This window comes from Urocitellus parryii, chromosome 1, assembly GCF_045843805.1.
Source record: "Urocitellus parryii isolate mUroPar1 chromosome 1, mUroPar1.hap1, whole genome shotgun sequence".
In the NCBI taxonomy this organism is placed as follows: Eukaryota; Metazoa; Chordata; class Mammalia; order Rodentia; family Sciuridae; genus Urocitellus; species Urocitellus parryii.
The window spans coordinates 61,426,661-61,449,802 of NC_135531.1; the positions used below are offsets into that span (position 1 = coordinate 61,426,661).

At 40.3% G+C, this 23,142-nt stretch overlaps 2 protein-coding genes across 5 annotated transcripts in view; one reads left to right on the forward strand and one right to left on the reverse strand.

Moving 5' to 3' along the window:
- Pde8b (phosphodiesterase 8B) overlaps nucleotides 1-18,332 on the forward strand; it is a 200,219-nt gene extending 181,887 nt beyond the window's left edge. For all 4 annotated transcript variants that reach the window (XM_026393225.2, XM_077800404.1, XM_026393226.2 and 1 more), the window contains 6 exons: nucleotides 615-813; nucleotides 5,231-5,448; nucleotides 6,952-7,072; nucleotides 12,038-12,205; nucleotides 14,341-14,470; nucleotides 14,951-18,332. In XM_026393225.2, coding sequence (XP_026249010.1) covers nucleotides 615-813; nucleotides 5,231-5,448; nucleotides 6,952-7,072; nucleotides 12,038-12,205; nucleotides 14,341-14,470; nucleotides 14,951-15,060 — 946 coding nt within the window. In that variant the 3' untranslated portion in view covers nucleotides 15,061-18,332. The remainder of the gene's footprint in view (nucleotides 1-614; nucleotides 814-5,230; nucleotides 5,449-6,951; nucleotides 7,073-12,037; nucleotides 12,206-14,340; nucleotides 14,471-14,950) is intronic.
- Nucleotides 18,333-20,120: 1,788 nt separating this feature from the next.
- Nucleotides 20,121-23,142, reverse strand: part of Wdr41 (WD repeat domain 41) — a 41,264-nt gene continuing 38,242 nt past the window's right edge. The window contains exons 12-13 of the mRNA XM_026393247.2: nucleotides 22,966-23,099; nucleotides 20,121-20,341 (exon numbers count right to left, since the gene is read on the reverse strand). Of these exons, the coding sequence (XP_026249032.1) occupies nucleotides 20,189-20,341; nucleotides 22,966-23,099 (287 nt within the window). The 3' untranslated portion in view covers nucleotides 20,121-20,188. The remainder of the gene's footprint in view (nucleotides 20,342-22,965; nucleotides 23,100-23,142) is intronic.

Here is a 23,142-nt window from a genome sequence, read left to right on the forward strand (position 1 = left end):
TCCCAGCTAATTGGGAGGCTGACACTGTAGGATTGCTTGAGCCCAGAAATTTGGGGCCAGCCTGGGCAACATAGTGAGACTCTGTCCCTTCCCTGCCTCCAAAAAGTGCATTCAGAATCTCTATAGCTCTTTGATCCATCCTGTTGGCAGGGAGAAGACTGGAGAACTAAAAGAATCTCATTTATACTCAGAAAAGGCTATTTCTTCCAAGAGGTCTTGGTCTGTGGGATATGAATGACTCTCAAAAAGTAGCATGACTCTAAATGGGGTTGCTTTGCCATTCCTTTTGTCCTCAGGGAGCATAGAGCAGGTGCAGGGCTTATGTGGAGGGAAGAAGGCACAGCCAGGGATTTCTCTTGGTTGTCAGAGCCACCAAAGGGCCTGTGACTTACAGAAAATCTAGAAGTAGTTTGGATTAACACTCATGAGAGTTGAACAGGTAACTGGTGAGAAGATGCAGCTCCTACTAATTTGGGGAGATATTTTTATGCCCCTGTTCATGTAGAATAATAAGAAAAATAAAAATGCCTCCATTCCCATATCATCAAAGAACGCAATTTCCAGGCCAGTGAATTCAATGAAACAGGGTTGCTTTTTCTTTTCCTATTTTGCAGGCCATTGGTTTACCTGGGCTTAAAGGTCTTCTCTCGGTTTGGAGTATGTGAATTTTTAAACTGTTCTGAAACCACTCTTCGGGCCTGGCTCCAAGTGATTGAAGCCAACTATCACTCCTCCAATGCCTACCACAACTCCACCCATGCCGCCGACGTCCTGCATGCCACCGCTTTCTTCCTTGGAAAGGAAAGAGTAAAGGTAGGATTTTGATAACACCATCTAACTGCCTGCTCTGGATCAGAGGTTCAGGAACTCAGGCTCAGTGAAATACATCGGGCAAAGAGCTACTTTGCAGCCAATTTGACAGAGGATTCTTTTTGGTGTGGGGGCCCTACTAAATTGGTCATTCCGGTGTTACAAAGACATGTACCTTTTGCCTAGCCATTTCCTCCCCCAAAATGCTTAAAATGTTAATTTATGCCACGATAGAGACTCCTTTACATGTGTGGCTGATCCATAAGCCTGCTCTAAATGTTCACCAGGAGCATTGTGAAATTGAGTTGCAGGACAGAACCTCATTATCATAGCAAATGGTTGCTAGGTCTTGAGGTAAAGTTATAGTGTCGGGATCTGGCCACTGGTAATGTTACAATCTAGATAATATTGAGCTACTCACTTAACATGCGTGTATGTATGTTTTCTGTAGGTTGTAGGTATGAGTTTGTGAATCTGTATATCAATGACTTGTGCCTAATTGGGACAGAGTTCCACATCCCTCGCTCTTACTTAGAGTTCAGTGCTGTCCGTGCGTGAGTCCTGATTTGTAGGGTGGCCTTGTGTCCTCCCCATGGAAACCTGGTAGGAGATCCCCATTGCCCCTCTTTCTTAACTACCATCGATTGCACAGTGAAGCTTGTGATCTCTTTGGTACAGTTAGAACTAAAGTTTAATATTTGGTTTACCTTTGGGAGAAATGCTATATAGAGGCTGAAATTCTCTGTGAATACTTGACATTAGATTGTTTTCTCAAAACAAGTGTTGATGAGGGATCAAGACCCTGGATGCTGAAGAAGAGACAGTGGGACAATTACAAGGAGCAGAAACAGCATCCAAACTAGTGTCATTAGTTTGTCAGTGACTTATACTGTTATTCACCCTCCTAAGTAAGAAAGCAAAGGATGTGGTCCAAGAATGATGCTTTTGAAGAATTTTGTCTTCTACTTAGAAAAAAAGAAAGAAAGAAAGTAATCGCAAAGTCAGGCTGTGTTTATAACACCTCCCTCTGAGGAGCCACAGCACCTCTGCATCTCCACTGGGGATTCTGCTGTGAAACGGCTCACCATGTGATGGTGCACAGCTGAGGTCTCACCACCCTCTCAGAACGGCCCCCAGGTCATGAGCGCTGTGATCCCCAGCAGCTGCAGCCTTGAGTGAGAAGTGAACCTCACCTAAGCAGAGCTCTTCTAGGAAAACAGGTGAAACATGTGACCAGTTAGAGACACTTAGTCACTTCATCATCTCCCTGCCCACCCCACCTCCAAAATAGGTATTCTCCTTCAGCTTGGAGGTTCTGCTAGTGCATTCAAAGTCTGATTGGGTTTCTCAAACTACACTCATAGAAACAAGGCTTACAATTCAAGGCATTTCCTAACTCAGGCAGACCCTTCCAGAGATTCAGAAAACATAGGGCTGCAGAGAACCTTGGAGACTTGGGGTATGAAAGTCTCCTGAGCTCAGAGGTTTAGTTCCCAGCTTAAGATCACCAGACAGTCCACCACGAGGCACTTGCAGTAGGATTTACGCCTAAGGCCTCTTCCATCAGACCTGTTACCACTGAAGAAGAGGGTCAGGAAAATGTATTACTTCCTTGACTCATTAGTCCCTCTAATTTCCTAGGGACAGTAAATCTACAATCTTCTTTTTGTGTGTGCTGAGGATTGAACTGAGGGCCTTGTGCGCGCTATAAGCACATGGACCACCACGGAGCTCACCCCCAGCCCCTAAGGTCAAATTCTTAATGTCACTATTATAAAGTATCCTCTATCTAGCCATAGAGACAATGATCCCAGAGCTGACAGGTCCCTTCAGTTTGTTATGGATGCCCCCCCCCATCTTCCCCTCTTAACTGATTCATAGGAGCTACTGCAAGTAGAGGCCAGGACAGCCACATTCCTTTCTTATTCTCTGGGCCTAAATGACTATCACGAATAAGGAACTATTTGAAAGACTGTGGCTAGTCTTTCTCGTGGGATCCAAATTCAAATCTACTTCTGGTTAAAGAAATAAAACACATCCAGAGTGATCTGCGTATCCTGAGATTTGGAATCTCACCAGCTGCAGGTTTGGGAGCTTCTTCCACAAACAGCCCCTCACCACCCCCACCTAGGCAGGCCCTTGCTTCTCCTCACTCCTTGATGATATCTAGCCTGGTCTTCTGTTGCCACCTCTCAGCCATTTTTTACAAGACAGTGCATTATTAGTCCTCACCAAACGGCAGGACACAGCTCATTATTGGTATCTTTGTAGAAGTGTCGTTGTCACTGTGTTTTTGGTTTAAATCAGTGTAGGCTGGATAGGAAGGCGGGTCTCCTCTGGTGCCACCTGTGTTTTCTATTCCAGTTACTTTATTTCATTGAATAGTTTAAAAATAAATTGAGGAGAGGGGCCTGGGATTATAGCTCAGTGGTAGAACACTTGCCTAGCACATGTGAGGCACTGGGTTTGATCTCAGCACCACATAAAAACAAATAGATAAAATAAAGGTATTGCATCCATCTACAACTAAAAATTAAAAAATAATAATAAACAAATAAATTGGGCAGAGACTCCAAGCAAGATTGGACACATTACAGGAGCCCTAGCTGGGGCCCAGAGCTTGGCCCCATGGGTCCTCACTGTATAGGTAGAATCACTGGAAATGGAGCCCAAGTTGAGGCAGTTCTGAGTCCTGAGCTTGGAGATAACTGACTGCACCTGCAGGTTACAGTGGCCTCTCTTGAAATCAGTGAAACAGGGTCAGTCATGTTTTCTTGGCCTGGTTACTACAGACTCTACCCTGAAAAGAGTTGAAAAGATGAATAACATCTACTGCTGCTTGGGAAACCTGGTCATGTTGCCCAGGACCAATCCAGGTTGTTGCTTACCAGCTCCATAAGGTTAGGATTCAAAATGGAAATGGCTCCTTTTGAGGGGAACAGCTTTCAGCAAAGCACACCACAGCCCTCAATCCAACACAAGCATGACAGGTGTCTGTGCAGGACAACGCTGTGCCTCAGATTCAGCCCTCCTCACCTGAGCAGCAGTTTCCCCCCCCTCCCAAGCCTTTCAGCAGGTTGGGCACACCAAAAATTATGGCCACACCTCCAGCTTCACTCAGGGGAGCACTTTTCCCCTTTCTCCCTGTCCTTTAGCCATGCTGATGCTCTCTAGTTTTCCTGAATAATCCCTTTTGCTTGTTTGCTCTCAGGAGTTTCATGTAGGCCATTCTTGTCCCTTGTTGTCTGGTTAACTCCAGCTTTTTCTTCAAATCTCAGCATAAAAAGAAATCATTTCATTAGAAAAGCCATCCCTGGCCACCCTCTGGGTCTGTGTCATCCAATTTGGTAGCCATTAGCCATACATGGCTATTAAAATGAAATAGAGTTAAAAAGTTTAGTTTCGCCATTGCACTGGCTACATTGCCAATTTCCAGTAGCTACACAGGACCAGGGTGTTGAATAGAACAGACAGAAAACCTTTTTGTTGTCACAGAATGCTTGTTGGACAGTGCTGCCCTAAATTAGACTAGGTCCCATGGTGATAGTCGCAAAGCATTTGTACATTCCCTCTTAGAACAACCACACAGTTACTTCTATTGGTGTGTTCTTAAAATTTATTTCTATTTCTCCCTCTAGATGATAAGCTCCATTAGTGCAGAGACTGTGTCAGTACAAATCATGGCTGTAACTATGACACTATGCCTGATAACTGGCACCCAGTAGGCATCTAATAAATAATTACTGAATGAATTATCTCCTAGAATGGCATCTCTTCTATAACAAGAACCTATTTGATAACTTCCTCCTAAAGCTTCAAGCTAAGAACACATTTGTATCCCCAGATGCACTGGTTTGTGTTCTTAATTTGCATAATGAAAGCTTTAGAGTTTCTCTTCTTGCCTTTGCTACCTGCTGTTCCAGAACTGAATTTCATTCTTAGCTGCAAGTGCCTCTTTAGCTTTGGGGTCCAGGTACAATTACATTCGCCCAAGATCCTCTACTGCTGGGCTCCAGTCACTCTACCGTTGTGTGTCCCACCTGTGCTCTTTACCACCAGCACTCTCAAGATATTTTCAGAAGTGGGCAAACAGAATAAGTAATATTTGTCATGCTAGGCCACCCTACTGTATCAGTCACAGAAGACAGTCACAGTGATACTACACAGCATGCAATTCAGGAGGCCTTTGGCTTTTTCCTAGAGAACTGGAGTTCATGGGCTCTGGATTCCATTTCCCTCCAGATAACACAGCATCACAAGGTGACATGATGTGTCCAAGGCCACCTCTAAACTAAGGCTAGCAGAAGGCTAAAAGAACATTCTGAAAACCCCCGTTTTTTTTTCCCTCCTAAGACAGGAATGGACACAGGTCTCCAGAACCCAATGAGTAATGCCCAACATCATTTTCCCCTTATCCCAGGGAAGCCTGGACCAGATGGATGAGGTGGCAGCCCTGATTGCTGCCACAGTTCATGATGTGGATCACCCGGGAAGGACCAACTCTTTCCTGTGCAACGCGGGCAGTGAGCTCGCTGTGCTCTACAATGACACTGCAGTCTTGGAGAGTCACCACACAGCCCTGGCCTTCCAGCTCACAGTCAAGGACACCAAGTGCAACATTTTCAAGAACATTGACAGGTTTGTTGTGCTTGGGCTTCTGTGCTCAGGTTTGCAAAGCTCAAGAGGGAAATTCAGCTTTCCCTGGCTTCTCTGAATACTCTGGAAATAAGAATAGTTGTAGCATTGTATCTGATAACAAAATAATAACCTGAACTTTGTAAACTTAATTTTACCTTTCAGACTGCCTTCTTGTTTTTAAATATCATTTGGTGTTCAGTCAGTTCATGAAAATGTTTTATACACTACAAAGCACTGCATAAATATTGACTGTGTTACTAATAAGACTAGCAGATATTTTTATCCTCTCAGGAGGACATCTTGTCTTTTGTGTAACTCAAAGAAATGTGTCCTCTCCTGTCTTTTCACAGCTGTTTTTGGCCACTTAAAATTCTACCTCATGAGGTTTTAGCAGGAGTGCTGGAGCCCAAAGGGTTGGGAAGGAAGGGTTTCCTCACTGTGAGTTCTCTTCTGCTGATAGCTGGCCAGATGTGACCACACAGGAACAGTTCTTCTTGCCTCTGAGTAGCCCCGAGGTCAGGCTGTGGGTATTTCCTGTGCAGTGGTTGGGCAAACCTCCTGGGAGAGGACCCAGAGCTGGCTTGGGTCTCAAGACTTCTTGTCTCCCTGAGCTTATCACTAGTCTCCAGAAATCTAGGGAAATTAGTTTCAAGTATCAAGGATTTGTTTGTAAACTTTTGCAGAAAGAATTTTTTTCTTTTTGTGGGGGAGGCAGGGTACTGCAGATTAAACTCAGGGACACTCGACCACTGAGCCACATCCCCATCCCTATTTTGTCTTTTATTCAAACAGGGTCTCACTGAATTGCTTATTGCCTCACTTTTGCTGAGGCTGGCTTTGAACTCTTGATCCTCTTGCCTCAGCCTCTTGAGCTGCTGAGATTACAGGCGTGTGCCACCTCTCCCGGCGAGAAAGAATTGTTTTCTAATAGCTAATTTTAGTCAGCCCCTCCATTCTGGCTCTTAAAGTTAAAAAAACCATAGGAATTGAACAGTAATTTGGGTTTGATGTTCTATCCATTATGACTAGAAGTTAGAGAATTGCTTATTAACAGGAAAATCTCTTTCAATTCCATCATCAGAAGAAATCATGAGCGTTCTCTGCATAGGAGTCTTGTCTGCACAGAATGCAGAGGGACAGCTTATCAGGAAGTGACAGGCCCAGCCTGTCACTTCCTTCCACCTCCCTGGCTCTGGTGTTCTCAAGGAAAGGGAGAAGGGACTTACCTTGTAAAATAAGTGTCCACCATACAACAGTTACTTTCTTTTCTTTTAATACTCATCATTCATATGAGGACGGGTTAGCTGTCACTGGGGACAATGGAATAGTGTCGACAATCCTGGCTTGTTGAAAGGACGAGCAGGTACACTTTTCTGTGATCTGCACTCATTTAACTCTGGCCCAGCTTTCTCCCAGGTTGTGGGAAGCATGGTGAAAGGCAACAGAACAGTTCTAATTTGGGATATGATGTGAACAAGGCCCTTTGTCTTCTGGTTATTTTAGGAACCATTATCGAACGCTGCGCCAGGCTATTATTGACATGGTTTTGGCAACAGAGATGACAAAACACTTTGAACATGTGAATAAATTTGTGAACAGCATCAACAAGCCAATGGCAGCTGAGGTAAGCATCTCCCATGTAATGAGATGCATTCAACTGTACTTTGATACATGAGCACCCACTCTGGCATCAAAGCATTTTCTCCCTCTTGAATGCAAGGTGGTTATTTGCTTGGAGCTGGTAAAGGGCTGAAAGTCCTGGCTTCTTGTTTTTCTTGGGGATGAGAACAGATTGACAGTGTCCATAGAAACTCTGAGCTAAGTTTAAAAAAAAAAGGCTCTGAGATAAAGCCAGTAGTGACAGAAGTATGATAGGCCCAGAGAATTTGCTGGAAGGAGCCTATAGACCAGTGGAGATCGGCATGAACAGTGGCATTAACTTAGGGGAGACGAGGCCTTTCTAATTCTGCTCTTGGAGCTCTTAAGAGACCTCACAGTTGGAGAATGTTTTTAAGAACCTCACTCCTGCTGATTCACCTTAAAAGCATACTAGTATCCGAAGACTATATTGAAAATGGAACAGAAAAGGAAAGTTGTTTTTCTTTTTCTTTTTTTTTTTTAAGCTTATTGATGTACCTTGGACCTGCCTTAAGGTCCTTAAAATCTGGGTTTTAGGAACAAGGGAAAGAAGGTTCACATTTCTGTTATTTAAGATGAAATCAACTGTCTTCTAAACCATGAAGCTGTCTGCAGCCCTGCAGAGGTAGCATTCTGCTCACACTTCTGGAGCAGAGGAGGTTGGAGAAATGGATGGATGAAGAATGGCTATCTTTTTTACTTTTTTAATCAGAAAATTCAAAAAACTTTATTTGGAATTTTAAAGTTAAAGAACAATATTAACCAAAATTGAAATTAGAGCTGGTAGAGTCTTTCTTTATTTTTCCAGATAATTTTTTTTTAAAAGTTTTAATTTATTTGTCCTAATTAGTTATAAATAACAGCAGAATGCTCTTCAATTCATTGTACACAAATGGAGCAAACTTTTTGATTTCTCTGGTTGCACCAAAAGTAGGGTCACACCATTCATGCAATGATACATGTACCGAGGGTAATAATGTCCGTCTCATTCCACCATCTTTCCTACCCCCATGCCTCCTCCCCACCTCCCCTTTGCCCCATCCAAAGTTCCTCCACTCATCTTATGGTCACCCCCCCCCATTATGGATCAACATCCACTTATCAGATAAAACATTCGGCCTTTGATTTTTGGGGATTGGCCTACTTCGCTTAGCATGACATTCTCCAACTCCATTCATTTACATGCAAATGCCATAATTTTATTCTTTTAATGCTGAATAATATTCCATTATATATATATATACACACATATATATATGTATATATATATATCACAGTTTCTTTATCCATTTATCTATTGAAGGGCATCTAGGTTGGTTCCACAGTTTAGCTATTGTGAATTCTGCTGCTATAAACACTGATGTGGCTGTGTCCCTGTAGTATGCCATTTTTAAGTCCTTTGGGTATAGACCAAGGAGTAGGATAGCTGGGTCAAATGGTGGTTCCATTCCAAGATTCCAAAGAATCTCCATTCTGCTTTCCAGATTGGCGGCACCAATTTGCAATCTTACCAGAAATGTATGAATGTGCCTTTCCCCCCACATCCTCACCAACATTTATTGTTGTTTGTATTCTTTTTTATTGGTTTTATTTTTAAAATACATGACAGCAGAATGCATCACAATTCTTATTACACATATAGAACAATTTTCATACTTCTTTTTGTAAATAAAGTATGTTCACACCAACTCAATTCTTCATACATGTACTTTGTATATTGATGTCTATTACATTCCACCATCGTTGATAATCCCTTGCCCACTTCCTTTCCCTCCCACCCCTCTCCCCTATCTAGAATTCATCTATTCCTCCCATGTTCCCCCTCCCTACCCCACTATGAGTCAGCCTCCTTATATCAGAGAAAACATTTGGCATTTCTTTTTTTGGGATTGGCTAACTTCACTTAGCATTATCTTCTCTAACTCCATCCATTTACCTGCAAATGCCATGATTTTATTCTCTTTTATTGCTGAGTAAAATTCCATTGTATGTTGTTTGTATTCTTAATAGCTGCCATTCTGACTGGAGTGAGGAGAAATCTTAGAGTAGTTTTGATTTGCATTTCTCTAATTCCTGAAGGTGTTGAACATTTTTTTATATATTTGTTGATCAAATGATTGATTGTATATATTCTTCTGAGAAGTGTTTGCTCAGTTTCTTAGACCGTTTATAGAGTTGTTTGTTTTTTCGGTGCTAAGTTTTAAAAATTCTTTATATATCCTGGAGATCAGTGCTCTGTCTGATTTGCATGTGGTAAAAATTTGCTCTCATACTGTAGGTTTTTTCTTCACCTCATTGATTGTTTCTTTTATTGAGAAGAAGCTTTTTAATTTGAATCCATTACATTTATTAATTCTTAATTTTATTTCTTGCACTTTATGGGTCTCATTAAGGAATTTGGGGCCTAATCCTACTTGATAAAGATTTGAGCTTGCTTTTTCTCCTATCAGATGTGGGGTCTCTGCTTCAATTCCAAGGTCTTTGATCCACTTTGAGTTTTGTGCATGGTGAGAGATAGGGGCTTAATTTCATTTTGCTACATATGGATTTCCAGTTTTCCCAGCACCATTTGTTGAACAGGCTATCTTTTCTCCAAAGTGTGTTTTGCATGCTTTCAACTAGTATAAGATAACTGTATTTATGTGGGTTTGTCTGTCTTCTATTCTATACAGTTGGTCTACATATCTGTTTTGGTGCCAATACCATGCTGTTTTTATTACTGTGGCTCTGTAGTATGGTTGAAGGTCTGATATTGTGATGCCACCTGCTTCACTCTTCTTGCTACAGGTTGCTTTGGCTATTCTGGGTCTCTTTATTTTTCCAAATGAATTTCATGATTACTTTTTCTATTTCTATGAGGTATGATGTTGGGATTTTAATTGGTATCACATTGAATCTGTACAGCACTTTTGGTAGTATGATCATTTTGACAACATTAATTCTGCCTATCGAAGAGAATGGGAGATTTTCCACCTTCTAAGGTCTTCTTCAATTTCTTTCTTTAGTGTTCTGTAGTTTTCCTTGTAGAGGTCTTTTACCTCTTTTGTTAAATTGATTCCCAAGTATTTTATTCATTTTTTGAAGCTATTGTGAAAGTGGTAGTTTTTCTAATTTCTCTCTCAGAGGATTAATCAGTGATGTATAGAAATGCATTTGATTTATGGGTATTGATTTTATATCTTGCTATTTTGCTGAATTCATTTATTAAATCTAGAAGTTTTCTGGTGGAATTTTTTGGATCCTCTAAGTATAGAATAATGAATGGATATGTTAAAGGTAATATGATGATCAGTAAGAAGACTATAGAGCACATCATATGACTAACCTGGGGAGAAGGATAGTGTCCATTTCACCAGTATTGAGCCCCCTCCAACAAGAACTTCACAGTACAATGCCAGGGCTTTTGCCTTCCCCTAGCACCTTATGGGAGCAAGAATATGGGTATTTCGAGGGGAAAAGTTACACAGAATCATAGAATTAGAATTGGGAGGGTCATCTATCCAAGTAAGACCCTCAATTCTTCTGTTGAGATTTATGTTTTACTGTGAGGTCTGTAGTAAGAAGTATCTTCCCATTGCTCAGCAATCAGAACAATCTTCAGGAAGTATTCAATCAATGCTTTAATAAATAAGTCCAGTCTCAAAACAAAACAAAATTCCCTGAATGTTATGCAGTCTCACATTTTGGCAAAGCCCTGGAAAACTAATTAACTGTTTTCACACAATTAAATCAATGGTGCCTTTGAGAATGGAAAATAACTTCCCAGGCTCTATAACTGGCTTGTGCCTGCAATGTATGCCCACCCACTCCCCAACCTGGCTGTGTGGCTCAGGAGCACTGACATCCTCCCATTAGTATGTATTGGTGCATAACCATTGTTTTAGTGAATTTTTTTTCACTGCTGTGACCAAAAGACCTGACAAGAATAATTAGAGGAGGAAAAGTTTATTTGGGGGTTCAGAATTTCAGAGGTCTCTGTTCATAGAAGGCTGGCTGCATTCCTCAGTGTTCAAGGTGACGCAGAACATCACGGCAGAAGAGTGTGGTGGAGAAAAGCAACTCAGGACATGATGATCAGGAAGGAAAGGAGGCATGGGGAGACACTCTTCTCAATAAAGACAAAATGGCATTCCCCAGGGACCTGCCCCCTCTAGTCAAATCCTACCTCTTCTAGTTACCATCCAGTTAATCCCTATTGGTTTAAGGCTTGATTCCTGATTGGGTTAAGGCTTCCATAATCCAATCATTTCACCTCAGAGCCTACCTACTTTGTCTCACACGTGACATTTTGGGGACACCTCAAATCTAAACCATAACAACCATCTCTTCCAATGTCATTGAACACACATACTCCTGCCCTAGCCCACTCTTGCTCCATCTACCCCAAATTTACATGGCTTACACTCCCTACCACCCAAAAGATCAGCCAAGAAAACAAACGTGTCCATATACCTTCTGGGAATGAAAAAAAATGGGAGGGGTAGACAGAAGGTACAGGAGAGGGGAGCTGGTGAATGGGAACAAGGAAAATAAATGAAGAAATAACTGAAGAGTCACCTGTGCCATCTTCCTACCTTTAACATATTCAAGAACTGAAAACTCTGTCTCTACACATTTTCTAAAAAACTGGGGATGGGGAGAACCCTCTTTCTTTGAGATTACCTACCAAGTTGCTTACAGATGTAAACATTGCCAGTAGTCTTCTCTGGTTAAAAGCCTGGAAATAAGGGGTGGATGGGTGGTGACAGGGATTTTTCACCTTTTAAACTCTCGATCCTGTCATTTGAGTGTTTTTTAAAAAGACTATATCAGCATGTTATATATGGAATTAAGGAAATTAAGAAAAAGCCTTGACTGCTGAGTCCCAGTCATGCCAAAGCGTGCCTGGTGAGTTGGTACCTGTGACTTTACCATCCTCGTGAATCAGCCCTAATCTGATCATGTGTTCCAGACTGAGGGCAGCGACTGTGAATGTAACTCTACTGGGAAGAACTTTCCAGAAAATCAAATCCTGATCAAGCGCATGATGATTAAGTGTGCTGATGTGGCCAACCCATGTCGCCCCTTGGACCTGTGCATCGAATGGGCCGGGAGGATCTCCGAGGAGTATTTTGCACAGGTGCGCTGACTCGAGGGAGGTTCCACTTACTGTCTAGGAGTGGGCCCAAGGCCATAGAACTCTGTGGGTCCTCCCGCTGAGTAACTTTTTATCAATTACTAAACTCTTCCCTGGAAGGAGGCAGCTCTCCTCTGCCTGGTGTAGACTTCTGGTTCTGAAGGGACTAACCTACAGTATCCTAAAGGAAGTCCCTCTGGGAGAAGAGGAGTAGACTGAGCCTATGGAAGTAAATTTTATCCTCAAATTGTTGGATCCTGAATTTCCACAAGAACTAGGAAATCTCCCATTATTTACCAGATTATTAGTGAGTGCTTCCAAGTGCATTCTGGGAACACAGACATGAGTAAGATACATCCCTGATATGGGTCACTTATGGTCCAGTCAAGGACGGATGTGCACATAGATAGGCCCACATAAAAAAAAATGAACATCTAAAGTAAGTGTATATATTAAGTGATACAGAAATTCAGATAAAAGGGGGGTTTGGGACAAGTGATATCAGAGTTGTTTTTTTTCCTGAAGGATATAGAAACACAGAAATAGAAAAAGACTTTCTGGAAAAATAGGATTTTTATATAAGGAGAGCAGCAATATGTAATTCACCTTAACTGTGGGAGTAAAAAGAGGAATTAAGAAAAATTCAGAAAAGAGTAGACTATCACATGCCATTTGAACTATAGCCCTACTTCCAGAGAAAAGTTTCTAAGGATTGGTGTGTATGTACATGACAGGAGATAAGTAGTCACAGTGACGGCATTTGGAGGCATCTGTTTGGCTGGAATGTACTACTGAGGAAGGATAACAAATTGCCGACAGTGTCTAGCAGGGCTGGGAGGGAAGATGGCCAACAGAGAACCGGGTAAGCTAACTGTAGCTTGCAAGGCTGAGAAGGAGCTGCTGAATTGAAGAAAAGTAGGACAGGCAGTTCTGAGCTTGCCAGAAGAGGGGAGGGGAACAAATTATTCCTTGAACACCAGTGGATATTTTAAGGCTGCTTGATCAACTGTCCTGAAACCAGTGAGCAGAGCCAAACACTGGTAGGAGGCCATTAATGGGCTTCCTAGGATCCACACAGGATTTGAAGTCCTACTCCAAGCTATTCTCAGTGTGTGAATGGGGAATGGGAGAGAATCACTGTTAAGTTCACTGATGTAAGCTTCCTACTTAGGCATCCTTTTCCCTGAGTCAGTGTGACCTAAAAATCCAAAAAGTCACAAAGGCAGCCTCTGATCAGCTGGTTTCTGGCTTAATATAGCATTAGGAAATGTGGATCTTACTATGCAGCTTTGTGAAGTATGGCTTTACACACATTACACCATAACGTGCGTAGTACCCAGATTTCCACGTACCTTGAGAGAACTGCATGGCTAATACTCAAATCAGAACAACCATAGTTTGCCTATCGGTCATTCCTCTGTAAAAACAGTGCTCCATGAAAAAAGTAACTAGTTCAGCTCACAACTCAATTGCCTAAGTGCCATTCCTGTTGATGACCATCAGACCAGGCTGGTACACAGCACACTGGCTTTCTGTGTACTTCCTTTTGTCATGCTGAATATTAAGAGACATACTCAAAAGGTGGAGATTTAATAAAATTAGTAATTATTATACAGCTTTCAAAAAGTAATTTCTTAGGTGAAACTTTTTTTTTTTTAATTTTAAGCATAAGACAGTGAAAATACAATGACAATTGCTCTTAATACTATTTGGTGCCAGTTCCTTGATTTATGCAAAGTTGCCAGTAGATTTAATCACTGTTGCTTCTGTTCCCTCAGTATGTCAACTAGTAGTAGTGATCTGAGTAGTAGTAATATTGGTCAGACTTTGAAAATAGTCATCTTTTAAATAATAAAAACAGATCACAGAGAGGGGCTAAGCCCCCTAAGATCAATGCTGTAGGAGGGAGTGTGGTATATAGCATGAGAAGTAGGAGATGTCAGATGTCAGAAACCTGACTGCAGTCACTTCAGCAGGTGTGGTGGCTGACTTACCTAAGACTCAGGGCCTTGCTGAGCCTGTTTCTCTATATATAAAAATGGATAATCACCATGTTCAGAGAATTGTTTGGAGAAACATGCTGTTGCCTTGAAGTCTCCTTATGTGCCCATGGCCCTGTGGTGGTGTTTTCCTTACAGACGGATGAAGAGAAGAGACAGGGGCTACCAGTGGTGATGCCAGTGTTTGACCGGAATACCTGCAGCATCCCCAAGTCCCAGATCTCCTTCATTGACTACTTCATAACAGATATGTTTGATGCATGGGATGGTAAGTTAGTGGCGGCTTCACCACTCACAGAGAACACTTACCATTAATTATATAGGCTAGTCTTAAAGGCAGATGAAATACTTTTTTCAAAAGTTATTTGTGGCCAGAAAGGTGTGTCCCTAGCACCTAGCTCAGAGACTTGAGTACAGAGGACTCAATGAATGTATGACAACTGGATAAACAAGGTTTCAGCTCCTCAAATGCTATGTTTCCAAAGCAATTTATTCTTTCATTGGAGGAAACTCCAGAAAGATGCAAAAAAAAAAAAAAATACATCCACTCTGAATTACAGGTTAATGTCATCGATGGCCAGCTTTCTAAGTAATTAAAAGGACCTGTATGTTTTGCAGCCTAAGGCCTAACCTTGGATATGTCTCCAGTATAATCCCAAACTTACCTCAGAGAGCCCCTGCCTGATAAATGCTCCAGCAATCCAACTTAATTTAACAGATTTCTTTTGATTCTTTTATGTTCTTGCAGCCTTTGCACATCTGCCAGCCCTGATGCAGCACTTGGCGGATAACTACAAACACTGGAAGACATTAGATGACCTAAAGTGCAAAAGTCTGAGGCTTCCGTCTGAAAGCTAAAGCCAAACCAGTTGGGAACCTCTTGATCTACAAAGGGCACTGTGAATCACAGTAGTGTACAAGAGGCTTTCCTTTATAATTATAATGACAGGTGTAGGTTAAAGAGCAAATGTTTAATATTTGACCTTGAATCATGCAAGCCCCCAAATTTCATTTTTAGAAAGTTATGTTCCATGAAGAAAATACATATATTTTTTTTGAATGATCACTTAGTGACAGATCAAATACTTGGCAAACTCCTTTGCTGTGCCATCATCCTGTGAAGCCTTGTCAAACTATGGAGCTGATTCACTGTAACTAGTAGGATACAAGAAACTGGCGCCTGTGAGCCCATCCCCTGGATGGTGACCAAATAGCTTAGCTAGTGTGTTCAGCTCATCTCTTACCATAAAATTCATCAACACTGTTTAGCTTGACTATTTTCCTCAAGAAAAGGATTCCTAAGAAGCTTATCTGAACATATCTATCTAAGAAAAAAGCTACATAAAATGAGCAGAACAACTAGGACCAAATTGTTGATTGACTAGCTAGCTTCACAGCTTCTATGGCTAGGTGGATCTTCTGGGTTGAGGGTGTGACACCCAAGTTAGGATGCTGCCTTGGCCTGGCATGTGCCCCTCTAGATGAGGATGAGCAGTCTGTGTCACCCTCCTTCGTGTGAAAGGAATTCATCTGAACAGAAAGGCATCCATGACTGGGGAGGAGTGGCATTGTACATGGGGGGAATCCTGAGCTTCCCTTACTTACAGCTCACGGGGGCAGCCACATGGCACTACACTGAGTATTAATCTAAAAGCCATTAAATCTGAATGCCCTTGGACAAGCTTTTTTTTAAAAAAAGAAAAATTTATAGACATTTGCTGTTAAAAATTTTTATTAAAACGATCTAAATTTTCTGGGTCTAAGCCCATGGCATTTGTTGTGCCGTGCACCAACTAGACATATATATCTGGGGAGGGGATGGGGGAGTTTCAAGGTTCAGATATTTTTAACTTATCTATATTTGAGATCATGCCATTTGCTTAAATGATATAGAAAAGGGATTGCAAGATGTGTAAATATATCAGAAAATAGGTACATGGAGAGGCAGTAAATACTATTTTAAGCTATTAACTGTATGCTAAAAGCTTCTAAAGCACAAGTGCATATTTTTATACAGCTCTTTTCACATAAAGTCAGACTGGAGATTTTCCTTTCTTTACCAGCCAACACTTCTCTATGTATACGAACATTAGAAACTCAGCAAACAAAATATCTTCATTTTTTCTTTCTCTGTACTCCATGCTGCATTTTAAGAGGTATAAACAGAGACTGAATTAATTGAATCACTAATTACTTTTGTTTCCAAATTAAAATTGGTATGCAGAACAGTCAAAACTGGTACGTGGGAAGAAAAAAATGACTTATCACTACATAATGTGCCAATGTTTTTTTCTATGTTTTGTACCAAAAATGGAAACATATATGACGATTCCATGTGATGAAATGTATCTAAATTATTTTTGTTAGATGATAAGAGAACTTGCTTGGTCAGGACAGCAGCCAGCTTTGTATTGTAATGCTGCATTATGTAAATGTGATGAAATGTTTTTGTGAAGTACTTGTAACTAAATTCCTACAGCCATTTTTCATCCCCAACAGCTGTTTTTATTTTACCTCTTTGGCCTAAATTTTTCATAATTTCAAATTTTGGGTTTAGTGTCCTTTATTTCATGAGTCACACACTTTGTTTTCAGAACACATTAAAATCAGGATGCCAGAATCCCATATTAAGGAGCTAAATAATTTGACTAGGCTTCAGAAGCTTGTCTGAGGCAAGGACGATCTTTTCCTGACTATTTTGCTGTCAGCTTCATTGGGTTAGTAACGTTTATCAGGTCCCTGACATCTTCTCTATGAAACATTACAGTTTACTCAGTGTTATGTCAAGTCAACTTCATATTCAAGCCTTAGTGTTGATGGTAAATGCTTTAAGACAGCCAGGTACTCAAGCTTCAGTGCGGCTCTGCTCTGTATCAGTATACTCTACAGTGTAATTTTCTAAGTTACTAGCTATGAGTATTTTCTTCCATAAGGTCAACTTACTAGAAATATAGTCCTGCAGGTAGTAGATATATCAGTTTCTGTATGCTAAAATAATGTAGAAATAATTGAGCAACTATTATAATTTCCTCTTATACTCAGTTGTTTACTAAAATATCATGTATTTTTTAATTAATTTTTAAGAAAAACTAATTAAAGTGACATTATTACTATTACTTCTAGCAAGAAGAAGGAAAAGTTATCAGATATTGTTACTTAACCCAGAATGATTCCATAGCTTCACTGGCATTCTTTACTTCTAACTTAAGGTTTTGAAATTTACTTGCTCTCAGAGTTCAGGACTAGTTAGCCTTCTGGGCAAAGAACAATCATAATCAGCACCTATTCCACTTGAGACAAATGGAAAGGATGATCCATCACTTTTAATTGTGTTATGTGAATACAGCCAGAGATTGAGGTAAAAGTATTTTTAAAAACAAATGGCAAAGGCTGGAGTTGTGGCTCAGAGGTACAGCACTTGCCAAGGACATATGAGGCACTGAGTTCAATCCTCTCAGCACCACAATAAATAAATAAATAAATAAATAAAGGTATTTTTTCATCTACAATTTAAAAATATATTTTAAAAAATGACAAGGTATGATACATAGTGTTAGGTATTAAAAGTTAAGCTTGGGAAATAGGAAAAAATGCAATTACATATTGACCTGAATTATCATTTTTTTCTAAACTGAAAGTTCAAAGTTTAGCAATTACATGTAATTACTGAGCAGCAGTTGAATTTTCTTCAAGTCCCCACCAGAATCATGTTGCTACCCTCTAGCTCTGACCTCAGAGCTATCATGAAAAAAGCCATCAAGTCCTCTGACTGAGCTGGAGGATACTTTCTGAACACACAAGTTTCTCATGATGGAAAAGTAGTTAGCTGGACAATAACCACAGAAGGGATTCACTGTGGTACTGTTCGATCCTCAAGCTCATGTATGGTTTTCACCACTCCATTCAAACAGATCACTCTCACAAGATACTAACCCAGAATAGGTTAAGAAATGAAAGTTTAAAATCTCTGAATTCCTATGTCTTTTACAACTTCAGAAACATCTTTATTAATTCATGAGCCAATGTAGAATTTGCAAAGAATAAGTTAGTAAAGGGGGAAAAGTCTATATAGAGAAGAAAATTAAAAAGCTTTAAAGAAGTCCGAAGAAACCTAGCCAAAGTGATCCCAATCTGATGCACTCAAGACTAGACTGCACGTCCACGGAGCTTGGGGATGCTACCCATGCCCCACCTTCAGGTGACTTTGTGACTTTTCAAATATGCCTCGATAACAACACTTAGTTGGCTAAAAGGCAGTGTTAATTTTCACATAGAAGTAGCTTAAGTTTTAGTATAGTTTTCTCTAAAGCTTTTTTTCTTATGAATTCAAACAGCAATAATGACTGTAAACACTAACTGGCTTTCCTCAAGTGGTAGTCATATAGTCATTTATCTCACTCCCTCCTCCTCGATTCCTATGTTTAAAGTTGCTCAATGATGACATCAGGCACTACACAGCTAACCATCTCAAGGTCTTACCTCCTTAGCCCTAGGTGTCTTCATTTATGACATTATTCCATTAGTCTACCTAGATGACCTTAACTCTTGCAGTCTTTGTGGGTAGCTGGGAATATTAAGACCAGTAAAAACAAGGATTTATAAAGATTCCATTTAGGAAGTATGTCTGTGTATAAGGAACAAATATGCAGAAGTGTCCTTTGAGAAGGATTAGCTTCCGAACATCAGTCACCTCGCCCTTTCTTTAATAGGATTCTTTAATCAGAAGATTAAGAATAATTTCATAATTAAGTCCATTGAATTTTTACTGTGGAGAATATTTTGGAGATTGAACTCAGGGGCATGCAACCACTGACCCACAGCCTCAAACCCTATTTTGTATTTTATTTAGTGACAGGGTCTCATGAGTTGCTTAGCACCTCACTTTTGCTGAGGCTGGCTTTGAACTCTTGATCCTCTTGCCTCAGCCTCCTGAGCCACAGGCATGCACCACCGCGCCCAGCTGAGAATACTTTTTAACTTTTATTTTTCAGCACTAAAAGTGAGAGCATATTCTGTCACAAGGCTGGTGAGGTAAAGATGATCCAATCTCAACATACACAGAAGGAGCATTTCATATTAACTCCGAGGTTGGTCAATCAGGCACTTGCAGCCACAGTCTTGATTCTGAAAACACTGTACTGCTTTGCTGGTCTAGGACTCATCGTTGGAACACCTGAGGGGCAGCTGCTGTTCTAGTACTAATTTGGCCAATAATATTCAAGCCAACTCACACTGGGAAAGAAATATACCTTCATAAGACATCTATGGATTTTAGTATGTAAGAATTTTAGTTGCCACAACTAACTTATTAATGATTTAAACAAATCAATTGGTACTCCCCCCCAAAAAAATCACTGTTAATTATTAAAGGCCAGGGAAGTTTGTAGAAAAAGGGCATATTTATCACAAGAATTCTTTTTTGGGGGGCGGGGGGGCACGGGGGCACCGGGGATTGGACTCAGGGGCACTCAACCATTAAGCCACAACACCTCAGCCCTATTTTGTATTTTACTTAGAGACAGGGTCTCACCAAGTTGCTTAGCTCCTCACCATTGCTGAGGCTGACTTTGAACTCATAATTCTCCTGCCTCAGCCTTTCAAGGTGCTGGGATTACAGGTATGTGTCACTGTACCTGGCTTATCACAAGAATTCTTAGTGAAATACACCGTAAAGGAATCCCAAAATAAAACTACTACTTTACTCTTACCCCTATTCCCACCATTTCACAATGGTTCAAGTTAAGCACTCACCACCTGCACAAAGTCCAATGGAGAACTTGTGGTATGTTCTTTAGTGGGTTTTCTAATACCTGAGAAGCAATTTTTTGCTGGGTTGTAAGTGTGTAAAAACTCAAACATGTAGAATTTTATGGACCAAACAGGGAAAAAAATACAAATTTAAATAATCAATATATTAATGTTTTTCAGAGTATTACGCTATATTTGATGTTCAAGGTTCATGCATATGTATTCTCAGTTCCTTAGACTAGACAGCAAGGTATAAGTCACCATTTTCCTCTAATTTCTGAAATAATTTTAAACTGCGCAATCCAGATTCTCGCTCTCCATTTTTCCACAAAATAATGAGATGATCAGCAGAGCAAGTAACAAGTCCATGATCTTCAAAGTACAGAAACATCTGTAAGGAAAATTGAAACCACTGATTATAGGAACTTATGAAGAGAAGAGGCTGATACAAGATTACAAAATATGCTTTCAGACTTCCTTGGATTTGAATGTAGAGCTCTTTGATTTTCATGAGAAGTTTCATTTTTAAGTAGTGGTAACAGTTATATACAAAAACAACCACTATCTAAAATGTTAATAGTCAGAACATTGCTAATATTGCTCAACTACAAAATTATGAGTAACAGCTATTTTTGTGAACTAAGTGAATTCTCAAAGTATCTTCTAAATGTTATCATAATCTAATTCTTCAAGTATTGGTTTTAAGATTCTCTCAGGTACAGGTCCTGCCATGCCTGCTTTACTTAATCATTATGTATGTACCAATGGCACTCATAAAGTCTTTGAATTCCAAATTTCCCAAGATAAACATTGACTTCAACTCTATGGAAGTAGATGCACTCAATCAATCCACAAGCATTTACTAAGTGTCTCTGGTGTGTTTATGGTCCTTGCCCTCAAGAAGATCATACTTCAGTTGGGAAAACGAAACCTTATCTGAAACAATTAGGGCACCAAGGAAAGAGTTGGTAATTGGGTCCTAAATAATACAGTACAGACTACAGCATGCCACGGAAACTCAAACAGAGGGGAGACCCAGAGATAAAACTGCAGTCACAGAAAGCTTCAGGAGAAAACTCTGCAAGGAAAGGGAGGAAATGTGCCTAGGAAAGGAACAGGCTGGAGGCTAAGGACAGGACAGTGGAATGTGGATGAAAAGGCAGCATGAGCACCGGGGATGGAGGGGCATGTCAGAGAGGAGGTAAGTGAACCCACGGAAAGGATGAGGTCCTTGAAGGCAAGAGTGAAATACAGGAGAGGTGCAAACATGAAGGAACCAGAGGATGACAGTGTTCTCTGAAGTAACATACATTTCTGAAGACAGCAGGATGAGGCCACAGGTGAGAATTCACTGAAATATAGGAGTGAGGAGGGAAAATATCAGCACAAAATTCATTAGGAGTATGGAAAAGACAGAATTGAGTACATAGGTAGAAGGGCTGGGCCAGAAAGCAAGGATGAAAACATACAAGTGATGAGGAAATTCAGGAGACAGCACCTAGGAGAGCACTGAATTTGGAGCACTAAATTTTTATCAATGAAGTCAGGACGCTTTTTAAAAATGCTGAAGTGTCAACACTTCAGGAAAATTCCTAAGAATCTGACTTATGACAAATATGCCATTTTCAAGGTCTCCCAACCACATAAAACCTTTTGACAGGTCCCTACTACTTAAAAAAAAAAAAAGTCTAAACTATTCAGCCTTACATACAAGACATTTGTAATCTAACCTGAAAGTACCATCTCAGGCTTTCTCTCACACTAGTGTCTTATCATGGGAACCCAATGCCCCTGCACAGCCAATCTGTTCCTTGCCACCAAGTAAATGCTGTCTTTGCCCTTGTCTACCATATGCCACATTCACCAACTCCAAACTACAAATAGATGCCCAAGCAAAAATAAGGTAAAACAAATGAAAAACCCCAAAATACAAAAACACAAAAAACTGAGCTACCTGGTAAAGCAAAGCAAAGCAGAGTAAGACATAGTACCCAACATCAGAGAGCATACAGTGACAAGGCTATACACCTGCCTAACGTCCAAAGTTCAGCTCAAATCTGAAGTCCCATATCTTCCATCAATATTTACAGGACTCAGCAAGAAACATTCTAATTCCTGAGTATTCACTGTCTGCTACTCATCTGGGTCCATCATAAGCAGCCTAAACAAAGCTTATTAGCTTTGTCCCTTTCCTCTCCACTAGAATATAAGATCCATGAGGGCAAGGATTTTACATTTCTTTGCAAACTCTAGGGTCTATGTAATTTAGTATTAATTTCTGATATATAGAAAATGCGCAGTAGCCAGCGTGCTGCTGCTGCTACTCCTAAGTATGAATGTCTATTTGGATGAAAATTTGTTCCTCCCTAGCTATGAAAAAATTAAGAAATTCATTACTTAGGGCTCTGTTTACACAGTCATAGTTACCAGTTCCAACTACCTCTTTATCTTGACTGATCTTATTTCTCCATTACAGGCAGTGGTGCCTATAGTAAACAGTAATGTGTTTGGATTTCCCTAAGTTAGAATTTTATTTCTTATAATTTTCAACTATTTTCATATATGCACAATGATTATCAAGGTTTAAGGTTTAATAAAGTTAAACCTTAAATTATCATCCATCAAAGATAGGTCAAAACAGTGCTTTGGTCGTGAATTTGATAGGTCCCTGGAAATCAGATTCTACTAAGGCTTTAACTTCACATGTTTAACTGTAAACCCTACACCCCCTGTGGACTACTAGTAGACATATACAGTTAACATAATTCACATTGCCTTTATTAGTTAACTATCTGTGTCTCACAAATGGTGAGTAAGTTCATGCTTAAAAGCAATACTTTCCTTGTTTGTTCAAATCCTCTCTCTGTAAAGGAAGACCTTAACTACCCACACTTATCCTATTCCGTGTTCAGATATAACAGAGACCTACAGATGAGAGAGTTTAGGTCTTTCTGAGACAAAGAGCAGTGCAAGGCAGGGAACCACATGGCCAGTGCTGTCCACTAAAAGCAGTACCTCCACAGAGGATGAGTGTCCAATCAAATCACCAATGAGCTCCAGAGAACACAAAGTGGCATTTTCTTGCTGCTTTTTAATAGGTTGGCTGGCTTGTTTGTTCACTCTTCCAAATCCCCACATGTTAAAAAAACCTAAAAAAATGCAATCAGTTCTGTCATTTCCAAACTACTGAGC